This window comes from Erpetoichthys calabaricus, chromosome 1, assembly GCF_900747795.2.
Source record: "Erpetoichthys calabaricus chromosome 1, fErpCal1.3, whole genome shotgun sequence".
Lineage (NCBI taxonomy): Eukaryota > Metazoa > Chordata > Cladistia > Polypteriformes > Polypteridae > Erpetoichthys > Erpetoichthys calabaricus.
Window position 1 is genome coordinate 47,347,769 of NC_041394.2, and position 12,718 is coordinate 47,360,486.

The 12,718-nt window shown below is 35.2% G+C and overlaps 1 protein-coding gene across 2 annotated transcripts in view; it reads right to left on the reverse strand.

Annotated features, from left to right (window-relative positions):
* Nucleotides 1-12,718, reverse strand: part of LOC114649480 (serine/threonine-protein phosphatase 2B catalytic subunit gamma isoform-like) — a 240,364-nt gene that overhangs the window by 23,208 nt on the left and 204,438 nt on the right. For both annotated transcript variants that reach the window (XM_051924127.1, XM_051924123.1), the window contains exons 8-11: nt 11,628-11,722; nt 11,264-11,389; nt 7,871-7,948; nt 6,068-6,152 (exon numbers count right to left, since the gene is read on the reverse strand). In XM_051924127.1, the coding sequence (XP_051780087.1) occupies nt 6,068-6,152; nt 7,871-7,948; nt 11,264-11,389; nt 11,628-11,722 (384 nt within the window). The remainder of the gene's footprint in view (nt 1-6,067; nt 6,153-7,870; nt 7,949-11,263; nt 11,390-11,627; nt 11,723-12,718) is intronic.

The following is a 12,718-nucleotide window of genomic DNA, read 5'->3' on the forward strand; positions in this document are numbered from 1 at the left end:
AAGTATGCTTGGGGTCATTATCCTGTTGGAACACCCATTTCTGACTAAGCTTTAGCTTTTTACTGAATTTCCCAAAAATGCTCCTTCATGATGCCATCTGTTTTATGATGTGCAATGAGCAAAATATCCTCACCATATGTTGCTGCTGCTGCCATTGCTTACAGTTGGGATGATGTTTTTTGGATTAGGTGCATCACCTTTCAACCCCAATATATATCACTGATCACTAAAGCCAGATTTTATAAGTTTTGCTTCGTCTGACCAGAGAACCCTCTTCCAAAAGGTTAAATCTCGTTGTTCTGGTGAGCAACTGTAAACGGTACTCTAGCTTTTTTATGTTTATTTTAGAGTAATGGTTTCTTCCTTGATCAACAACTTTTCACAACATGGCGATATAGTACTTTCTTAATGGTGGATGACACTTTTGTTCCTGATACCTGCAGCTCCTTCACCAGATCTTTAGATGTTACCTTGGGGTTCTGTTGAACATTTAGAAACAAACTTTGTTCATTCCTGGGAGTCAATTTGTACGTTTTATATTTTCATACACCTGACTGTGCAGTTGTTTGGCGTACCCTGAACTTTATGGAGATGTTTTCTAAGGAGAAAATTTGTGGATCTTCACATTGTCTTGAGTCAGTTTTTTTGATTTTGCATTGTCTTAATAATAAGGTGGAATTGGCTCTACATGTAGGCCTTTAAATACAGCCACAGGTACCCAGTTAAATACAGAGTATGACAAATAACTCAGAAGCTGATAAAAGTAATTACATAAATTCCTGGGGTCATCCATGCTGTTTAAAGAGACAGTCAGCTTGGTGTGTGTAAACTTTTAACCCACTTAGAATTAGACATAGTAGTCAAAAACTCTCTTTTATTCACTGCTTTGGAGAAAAATGAAAATTAACTATATACACTAACTGACTTAACACAAGAATATCTTGGTAACATGATATGTGAAGTTGGGGAATTTTGAGATTAAAAGATTTTAGCTGAGGTATATGCAAACTTATGGCCTCAACTGTAGTTAGGATGCCCAGTGGGAGAAGACCAAGGACAGGCTGAAGGAATTATCTTTCTCTCTCTCAACAATTTATTTGTAGAGAAAGCACCAAAAAAACTGTATTATTAATAAAAATGTGCATACATATCTTCATTCTAAGTTAACATTGTTTAGGAGTCCAGGTGCCCAACAAGCTTCTTCCGGCAGCACTTCTGGTGTGGTGGAAGTGCTAGCAAATAGGGCCCTGCAAACATCCTGGGCTGCCCTCTGTTGGTCCAGGGAAGAAACGGTCTTGAAAATATTCAAACACATATACACACACACACTTGATATTATATATATATATATATATATATATACAGTGGTGTGAAAAACTATTTGCCCCCTTCCTGATTTCTTATTCTTTTGCATGTTTGTCACACAAAATGTTTCTGATCATCAAACACATTTAACCATTAGTCAAATATAACACAAGTAAACACAAAATGCAGTTTTTAAATGATGGTGTTTATTATTTAGGGAGAAAAAAAATCCAAACCTACATGGCCCTGTGTGAAAAAGTAATTGCCCCCTTGTTAAAAAATAACCTAACTGTGGTGTATCACACCTGAGTTCAATTTCCGTAGCCACCCCCAGGCCTGATTACTGCCACACCTGTTTCAATCAAGAAATCACTTAAATAGGAGCTGCCTGACACAGAGAAGTAGACCAAAAGCACCTCAAAAGCTAGACATCATGCCAAGATCCAAAGAAATTCAGGAACAAATGAGAACAGAAGTAATTGAGATCTATCAGTCTGGTAAAGGTTATAAAGCCATTTCTAAAGCTTTGGGACTCCAGCGAACCACAGTGAGAGCCATTATCCACAAATGGCAAAAACATGGAACAGGGGTGAACCTTCCCAGGAGTGGCCGGCCGACCAAAATTACCCCAAGAGCGCAGAGACGACTCATCCGAGAGGTCACAAAAGACCCCAGGACAACGTCTAAAGAACTGCAGGCCTCACTTGCCTCAATTAAGGTCAGTGTTCACGACTCCACCATAAGAAAGAGACTGGGCAAAAACGGCCTGCATGGCAGATTTCCAAGACGCAAACCACTGTTAAGCAAAAAGAACATTAGGGCTCGTCTCAATTTTGCTAAGAAACATCTCAATGATTGCCGAGACTTTTGGGAAAATACCTTGTGGACTGATGAGTCAAAAGTTGAACTTTTTGGAAGGCAAATGTCCCGTTACATCTGGCGTAAAAGGAACACAGCATTTCAGAAAAAGAACATCATACCAACAGTAAAATATGGTGGTGGTAGTGTGATGGTCTGGGGTTGTTTTGCTGCTTCAGGACCTGGAAGGCTTGCTGTGATAGATGGAACCATGAATTCTACTGTCTACCAAAAAATCCTGAAGGAGAATGTCCAGCCATCTGTTTGTCAACTCAAGCTGAAGCGATCTTGGGTGCTGCAACAGGACAATGACCCAAAACACACCAGCAAATCCACCTCTGAATGGCTGAAGAAAAACAAAATGAAGACTTTGGAGTGGCCTAGTCAAAGTCCTGACCTGAATCCAATTGAGATGCTATGGCATGACCTTAAAAAGGCGGTTCATGCTAGAAAACCCTCAAATAAAGCTGAATTACAACAATTTTGCAAAGATGAGTGGGCCAGAATTCCTCCAGAGCGCTGTAACAGACTCATTGCAAGTTATCGCAAACACTTGATTGCAGTTATTGCTGCTAAGGGTGGCCCAACCAGTTATTAGGTTCAGGGGGCAATTCCTTTTTCACACAGGGCCATGTAGGTTTGGATTTTTTTTTCTCCCTAAATAATAAAAACCACCATTTACAAACTGCATTTTGTGTTTGCTTGTGTTATATTTGACTAATGGTTAAATGTGTTTGATGATCAGAAACATTTTGTGTGACAAACATGCAAAAGAATAAGAAATCAGGAAGGGGGCAAATAGTTTTTCACACCACTGTATATATATATATATATATATATATATATATATACACACAATGAAATGATCTGGATTGTAGTATAAATAACAAGCTGGTTAAATTTGCAGATAATACCGTAGGTGGAATGGTAATTAATCTAGAATCTGCTGAATCATTGAAAAGGGACATGAATTGGATCCAGGCTTCAGCAGATTTATGGCAGATTAAATTTAATGGAAGTGTGAAGTATTAAACACAGGAAGAAATAATGTTAGATTTGAATGCACAACTGTGAAACTTGAAAGTATACCTTATGAGAAGGACCTTTGAAGCTATAGGGGAGTTGTCACTGTCAACATCCAGAAAGTATACAGAAGGCATTAATACTAGAATCCCTGAAGCCTACGAAAAGTCATAATGCCGGGCCACCTTAAATTCCTTTGAACATCTTCGTCAACTTCCTAAATTTACCCAGATCGTTGTAGACACGGAACACACATGAAATGTGTGTATTCCAAATAACAATATATTTTTTATCCAATACAATTCCAGGCATCTCACACCCAGATAAAGAGACTTGAGCTAGGAGAACTTCAGCTGTGTCAGTGGGGGATGGGATAGCAGGCTGAATGACACATTTGCAAAACAAAGACATTGATGAAGAGGTGTGAAGGAATTTTAAAGCATTATGACTTTTTTCATAGGCTTCAGGGATTCTAGTGTTAAGAAGGCAAACAGAGTGTTAGGTTGTATAGCACGATGTGTGTAATACAATTTAAAGGTTATGCTTAATCATTATAATACAATGGTTAAGCCTAACCTGGAGTACTGTGTGTTGATTTGGTTTCCGGGCTATAAAAAAGACATAGCAGCACTAGAAAAAGTCCAGAGAAGAGGAACTCGGACAATTTAGGGACTGAGAGGTATGAACGAAGGGAAAATATTAACATTAGAATCCCTGAAGCCTACGAAAAATCGTAATCCCGGGCCACCTTAAATTCCTTTTGTACCTTTCCATTAACATCTTTTGTTTTGTAAATGTGTCGAATCAGCACAAGCAGCAAGCAGCCTGTTAAACCCACCACCACCAACTGCCGCAGTCAACTCGGGCAAAAAGTTTTCCCAGCTCAAGTCTTGTTTATCTGCGTGTGAGGTGCCTGGAGTTGTACAAAGTGAATAATATATTGTTATCTGGAACACATGCATTTCATGTGTGTTCTGTGTTTACAATGATCTATATAAGTGTAGGATGACAGGAAATGCGAGAAATGCAAGAAATGTTAAACACATATCTAAAACAAACTTTTTCATGTTATAGTATTAACGGCAAAATTTTGACATGAAGTGTATAAAGTGTGAAGACTGAAGTCCAAATATAAAATAAACACTTTCACAAAAGGTACATGTATAAACAAAACAAGTATGCTTTTACTCATGAATATAACCAAAGAAAAAGAAATCGGGTTAGGGTACAACTTTGACACGACCGCTTGGGTGGTGCAGCAGTAAGAACTGCGGTCTCATAATCAAGAGGTCGCGGGTTCGATTCCAGACTGCTACAGTGGTGGGGATGGGATAACAGGCTGCTTGCTGCTTGTGCTGATCGACACATTTTCAAAACAAAAGATGCTAATGGAGAGCTGCGAAGGAATTTAAGGTGGCCCTGGATTATGGGTTTTTTCATAGGCTTCAAGGATTCTAGTGTTAAAGGAGCTGAACCTTTTCAGATTATGTAAAATGAAATTAAGAGGTGACATGATTGAAGTTTTTAAAATTATGAATTAGTCCATTGAATCCAGGCGGTTACTTTAAAATTAGTTCAATTAGAACATGGGGTACAGTTGTGAACATGTTAAGAGTAAGTTCTGCACAAACATTAGAAAAGTTTTTTTCACAAAGAAAACCATAGGCACCGAATAAATTACTAAGTAGTGTGGTAGAGAGTAGGACTTTAGAGATCTTCAAAACTCGGCTTGATATTATTTTGAAGAAATTGGGTAGATAGGACTGGTGAATTTTCTTTCTAAATGGCCTGATCACATGAAAAAGTTCTACTGCTCAAATATTTAACTTAGGCATATTAACCTACTGCAGTATTATGTATTTGGACTGGCAGAGAATCTGTACAGTAAAGACACCCGTATGGACATGCACACTCTACACAGATGACACCAATCTGGGTGCTGAAAAAAGATACAAAAGGTCTGAAACTCTAAAACTACCAAGACATCTGGTATTATATAACTTGTGCACAGTAAGGCCATTTAATGTTAATGTTTTACATCTTTTCACATCTTCTTCAAAATAGGTGATTTAAATACAAGACAAACACATGAATCATCCAAGCAATGGCATCAATAAAATAAAGAAGCTCTTAACAAGCAACTTTGACCACCTAAAACAATTCATTTACAGTATGTATTTGCCAAAACAAAAAACACACAACTTATTTGTTAGATTTTTATTAATGTATTAAGTTCGGATTCAGCGGGTTGGAAAATGGATGGATGGATGGATGGATTCCATTATAAACTGCTTTTCACATAAATGGTTCTTGGGCAACTGGTACCAATTAAATGTTGTGAAAATTATTTATGTTTGCAAAACATTCACAGGGTGACACAGAGGTGAAGTGGTTAAACTTGCTTCCTGAAAGCTCAAGGGTCCTGGGATCACATTCTAGGCCTGAATATTGACCTTTATGGCATTTGCATATTCTCCCTGTGTCTGCATATATTCTCTTCTGCCATGCCTACAATGTGCATGTAGGCTAACTGGCAACTCTGGTTTAACTGAGCATGACCAAGTGTTAGTATATTTTATATAAGGCTGGTACATCATCCAAGTTTGGCTCCTGCCTCAAGGACAATGCTGCCAGGACAGACATCAGATCTAAGAATCACTTTATTAGAAAAGTGGGTTAGAAAATAGTAGGAATATCATGCAATCTGTTGTATTATTAATGAGTAACTGAGTCAAAATGTTACTTTATTTTAATTGAGCTAACTGAAAAAATTTAAAGAACTCATCTTGTGATAGACAAATGGCTAAAATACACCATACTGTACATTGTTTAACATTAAAAAAAAAAGATAATTACAGAGCTTAAAATCTAGGATACTCACCTAAGAACAGAGAAAACTCTAGCCATTTTCCCAATAGCACGAATTTTATTTCTTATCACCTCTTTACGCACTGCTGGTGTGCCACCTATAAATAATGTAAAAAGTAAATAAAATAAATTAATGGAAAGTTTCAACATTGAATATATTAAATACATGCAATCAATGAAACTCACAAATCAGAATTATTTCCGTTTTGGTTCGTACTATAAAAATAAGCTGCACATAAAACTGATAGAATGTGGAAAATTTATTGTTAAAGACAGCAATTAGTTAAATAATTCATATTTAGAAGATGACACTCATATTTAGGCATAAAAATATACAACAAATGTTTTACAATAATTCCTGCCATTTTGTTATGAAACTACATTAATTTTGTGCTTTATGTTAAGTTTAGCCATTATTTATACAGCATCCAAATATTATGCTCGAGGTGCAACAGTAGATACATAACAAATATTTTTTAAAAATATTCAAAAAAATTTCTAAACATTAAGTAGATCTATGAATGATTTAATAAAAATAAATGATTCAACAATAAAGGATTATTGGAGAAGAAATTTGTAAGGCCAGGTACACTTCTGACACTAATGTTTACTTAAAGATAACATAGAAACCACACTCCATGCAGTAAGATCATATTCATGATTAACACAATTGCATCAAAGTTGTACCATAGTACCCCATATATAGCAATATCCACATTTCAGAGCTGGTGAGAATTAAGAAAAAATAAAATGTGCCTAAATAGACTTTGGCGTCCACTACATTTAGTGGCATCACTCATACACAGATATTAAAAGGAAATGTATTTCACAGCTGTATGAATTGCTGTGAGCTGCACAAAGCCTTTAGCAGCTACAAAATCATATGGACAAATGTCTTCACACACAAGTACATCATAATCAGCTTTTTTTTTATTAAATGCAGAATCTTGTTTGTTTCTGTAGCCCAATTTGGTTTGACAAGAGGGCATTAAACACAGTTCAGGTCCTTTCTTTTAAAATCTAAAAGCACTGAAAGTTGACTCCAAATATCTGACAGGCCTGTCTTTTTTACTGGATGGCTTTGATTGTTTTCTGCACATCTGCCTATTACATTTTCTAAATGAATATCTGACACTCAGAAATAACATCTTAAAAATAACGGCACTATGATCCAATTTTAACACATAAACAAGATTTTTAATAAAGCAATGTTTTTTTGAATTTTAAATACCTGGAACAATAATCAGTTGAAAAAAAATCTTTAGGGCCTCAAATGTCAGATTTTCAATATTTTGGAAAGGTTAACTTAAAAATGTTAAATTTAGCAGAATACATTTACTTATTAGGCTGACACCTTTACCAAGGCAACTTACAAAATATATGACACAAAAATTTGAAACAACCATCAGTTGGTAACTGATAGTATGTGTTTAAAAATCTAATACAGAATCAGCTACACATATTGTCTTTATTGTATAATGAACTGCCACTAGGCATTGAATGTGTTTTGAAAGGTTCAACAACTTGTTACATCTTTTCTCCACAAAAAATAAAATGTGGAATACTGATTCATCTGAACCAACACAATCTGATTTTCAGCCAAACAGTAATCTCTGAAAGGTGCCAAAGCATAGTGCTCTTTGAAATAAAATTGTCCTTAACTTGTGCTTAAATGCGTTTTACATTGCACCCAGGGGTGCTGCCGTTTGCAACATAATGTTTCATGTGAACATTCTGTATTTCATTAACTGATTTACTGGCTAAGGACAGAGTAAACAATTACATTTCTACAACAGCCAAAAAATACATTGCTTACCTTCACATGTGTCATCCCCTTCGGACATAAGTTCATCATCAGAGCAAATGTTCAAAACATTAACCAGCATCTCTGTGACTTAAGACATAAACAGACAATCGTTGCAACAATTTTTGTATATTTTCACCATATGCTGTTTTTATCCACTTCTTCATTAATGTTGCTAGGTAATTAATATTTATTACAAACATGAAATCGTAGGTTTCTAAATAATTTATCACTAAGATATACATGCCATTCAAAAATATTTTCATCAACTTTAAAAGAAATATGGGTGATTTATGTGACTAAAATAACTAATATAAGGTGTCTCATTCACTTCATGTGGTGGCTAATACAACAGTTTAAATTCTCTAAAACTGGAAAACCACAACTGGCTGAAGCTAAAGATGTTTCAAAATAACAGTTAAAAACTAAAACAGAAAAGCATGTTGTATAAAATAAACAAATGACAGTTTTTAAGTACGGAGATCAATTGTAACTGTACTGCCAGAATTGAAACCTACAGAAGCTGTTAACTCTACAAAAAACAGAATAGGACCTGCTGCGCCAAACTTTTAACTCAATAAATTTTTATTTATTCTCTAAATCAAAAGATAGGCATAGTATGAGGGAAGAAAAGCAAATGTTCAGCTAAAGTAACAGTCAGTCAGTTATTATTCAACCCTCTATATCCTAACACAGGGTCACGGGGGTCTGCTGGAGCCAATCTCAGCCAAAAGAGGGCAAAAGGCAGCAACAAATCCCGGGCAGGGGCGCCAGCTCACCACAGGGCACACACACACACCCAGCACACACTAGGGACAATTTAGGATCGCCAATGCACCTAACCTGCATGTCTTTGGACTGTGAGAGGAAACCCACGCAGGCACGGGGAGAAAATGTAAACTGCACGCAGGGAGGACCCGGGAAGCGAACCCAGGTTTCCTTACTGTGAGGAAGCAGTGCTACCAATGCGCCACTGTGCTGCCACTAAAGTAACATTTAAAGAAAAAACTAATTTAAAGTATTTGTGCTTTATTTTCAAGCATGATTCAGAAGACATGTCAACCACCTGTAAAATTTTAACTACACTTTCTGGTGGCACATTATTTACATGACCCATTTTAGTCCTCTTTTACCTCACACAAATATTTTTAAACCACTTTTTGCCTGGTTATTCACATAACACAATTCATGTAAGATGCCTGGAGAAGGGGCCTGACCTGCCTCAAAAGCTTGCATATTCTAATCTTTTTAGTTAGCTAATAAAAGGTGTAATTTTACTTGACTTCTCATTACATCCATAATGGTTAACATGGTACAACACCCTAGTACTAAAGGAGGAAAAAAATGATAAACTGTATGACAGGAAAATCATAAGCAGATTAATAAAGAAATACTCCATCCCAAAATAACCTGTTTTGTTTTAATCTGTTACTTAGCTCATGTTGTAGTGATGGCTGAGAAAATGTTTTACTTCTCATATTTTCACGGAGAACAGATATCATAAACTTTATAATGTAAAGGTCTTCAATTCTACCAAGCAGGGGCAGATACTGAACAGCGGCAAACAATATTAAAATATCCATGTATCTCAAAATCTCAAATTACTTGTGTTGCATATTCCACATGTCATTTAGACACTCCTATGTTCACAATGTCCAATACAGCATGTATTTTTTTCTAAAATACTGTTATACCAATACTACCAGAAAATCAGAACAGTGTGTGTGTGTGTGTGTATATGTCAAGCGTGTTAAAATAGGATCAAGCTTTGAATTGAAGACGGGACCTCTTGATCAATGAATGAGAGGGAGGGGCAGATATCATTTTTGGTGTTTTCCCCTAAAATGGAAAACTATAACTGCACGAATACACATACTGTACATGAAAGAAATGTTAAGAAACAGATGAATTTTCATATACAACACTGAAAGTTTGAATTCTCCAAAATGTTGATGTCAATGACATTACTGCCTTGCAGTTGAGTTTTCTTTTATCAGAAGCAGTCAATAATTTTACGGTTCTGTGCTTTAATTAATAAAAGTTGTCCAGTTCTAATTTAATATTTGATTATAGTTGAAATGTTGAATTTTCAGAAATAAAACAAATTTTGAATACAAGTTAAAAAACTATGAAACATTTCAATATTTTTTATAAACTTAAAAGTGTAATATTTCTTAAAACAAAATTATAAAAATAAGCAAAAACATTACAGTGATAATTCTTCAAGTAGTCAGACTGCAGCTTAGTGTAAAAGAGAGTGCATTGCACACACTAAGCCGTACTTCAGGTTACAGCTAAATTGCCAGAAAGACAAGCTTGGCAACAAGTCTATGGCTTGATTTCAGATTTGTGACAGGTCACTGTATTGCCACCAGTACTGAATTCCCTCTCAGAATTGCAGTGATGGCAAGTACAAAGAGATATTTCCTGGTCAATCTGGCCACTTTTAGAAATTGAAATGTTTAATGCAGATTGCATTCACATACTGTATGTTTTTAATATCACATACATGTTTCATTTTTAGGTGACAGAAGTTCAGTCAAACAACCTTATTTCTTTTCAACAACTTAATCACCTGTGCATATCTCGATAATACTGCCTTTCTCAATTTCTTCAAATACCTATGTTTGAAGACGGGCACATTGAAAGCATTGTTTTCATGAAAAAAGAAAGAACGCCTGGATGTTTTCCTGGCATAAACAGCATAAGGTGTCTTTGAAACACTGAACAATAATTCTGAACCTATTAAATACCAGCATGATGAGAAATTTTACAATTACTGTATATAAAAGTTGATAAAATATAATAGAACCCATTTTGCAATGATGTAAACATCAATCTATGTAAACATCAAAATCCATTCTCTTCCAGTATAGCCAAATTCATTCCGTGACCTATATTTTTACCAGTATATCATCTACACTAGTTATATTCTCACACGCTTATGCAACACCTTGTACAGTTTGCAAAAGATCTGAAACTAGAACAGGAACCTAATTTTCAAATAGATGATGACTCAAAAAACAAACACTAAATTAGTCTTCAGCAACTTAAATTCCACAAAAATCCTTTAATGGGAACACTGAGGTACTGTGTCACTCTTCTGGTATCCTACAACAGCTAGAGAAATGCTGACAGGAAAAGTGGGAAAATATTAGCCCAGTCTTCACCAAATGTTTTCGAGTTACTTGGTCCAGTTATGATGAAAGTTCTGGCTCCCACTACCCTTATGTTTATCCCTGCAAAGCAGCCATAGAAAGAGTGGAACAAAAGAACATTTGTTTATAAAAAAAAAATACACCCACTTATCTTTTGTGACTTACAACTGAAACAAACAAACCTACAGCATCACAAAATAAACAAAAGCTTTACTGACATACCAAGTAGTTTTTTCAGATGTCTTACCCTTCTCACCAACAAACGGTAAAGACCATGTAAAAACATCCATGAAGTTGGGAAGCCAGTATGGATGTGGAGAGCAGTTGAACTGTCGGATATTCATAACATTGTTTTCATACTTCAACACTGCAGCTGTAGAAAAGATTATGCACAGAATAAACCATGAGCTTTTATGTCCTTGCAAATATTTTTCAGAAGATCGATGAATGCTGTACAGAAAGGCAGCAGTTATTTACCGACTCTCATAATTTATTCAACCCAAATCTAAGCACACAAAAAAGCAAGAGTCACACTGAGTAATCTCCATAATTCTGACAAGACAAACCCAAAGTAAATAATTATTGTCTTACAATGAAATCCATGCACTTACCTTTGTTATTGTAGACATCTAGATAATTTGGAGCAGAGAAGATTGTAATTAATGAAGGAAATCCTGTTGTTTGGCTCTTTCTGTACATTCGGTAACTACAAATACACAATTCCTACAATTAGTCTTTTATGAAATTCATGAAAAAAGTTTCACAAACAGAGGCACAGGCTTGGGACTCTGAATACTGCAGAGCTGCCACAGCATGTTCCAATAAAATGAACACTGAATCAAACAAGCTATAAACATTCTGCCATTTAAGAAAATAGTTCAACATAGTTCTGAAAATCATCATGAGCTGAAAATAAACTAGGATAAAATACAGGAAACTTCAACATTCCATTATATTCACCAAGTTCTGAAACAATTCCATGAATGAGAACAAAACCGAAACTTGATAAAATATTTTTTTTACTAACATTTCTGTGCATTTTCTCCCATTACACTTAAGATATTCTATGATTATTGAAAGCTATACATACCAGTCTAAAATATGCATTCTTTCAAGCATATTCAAATATTATTAAAAATTCTAGCTCCTAATTTAACATTTATGTATAATGAATAAGAAAATAATAGGGAAATCATTAATAAGCCCCCTTCATAAAAATATTTGTTAAACATCCATCAGGTGTTGTTACTGCTGGTAAACAAATAAAATATTAAGGTTTTCAAATGCAGACAAAATTCCGTACTAATCAACCATATGTAAAGACACGTACATATGCACACAAAACAAACTGTAATTTCTACCTTTTATCTTTTGTTTATGGGGTTCCACTGATCTCTAAATCAGCTCCTGTAACTGTTAGGGAGTGTGGCGCAATTATTTGAATTATTTGACAATTACTTGAAAAGCAAAAACATGCTCATTCACGGAACTTGTTTGTTGAATTAACAACAGTAAATGTCATTTACCAAAAACAAACACTCAGGCTTATAACAAGGAGAGCTGAAAAATCTTGCAAACCGACTACAGAAGCAGCACAACTCAATCAAAACCATACCTTTTTATTGATACATTATAATAAGACCATATTTATATGGTTTGAATTTTTATATATTTTAATCTCAGACAACTCTAAAAAATTTAT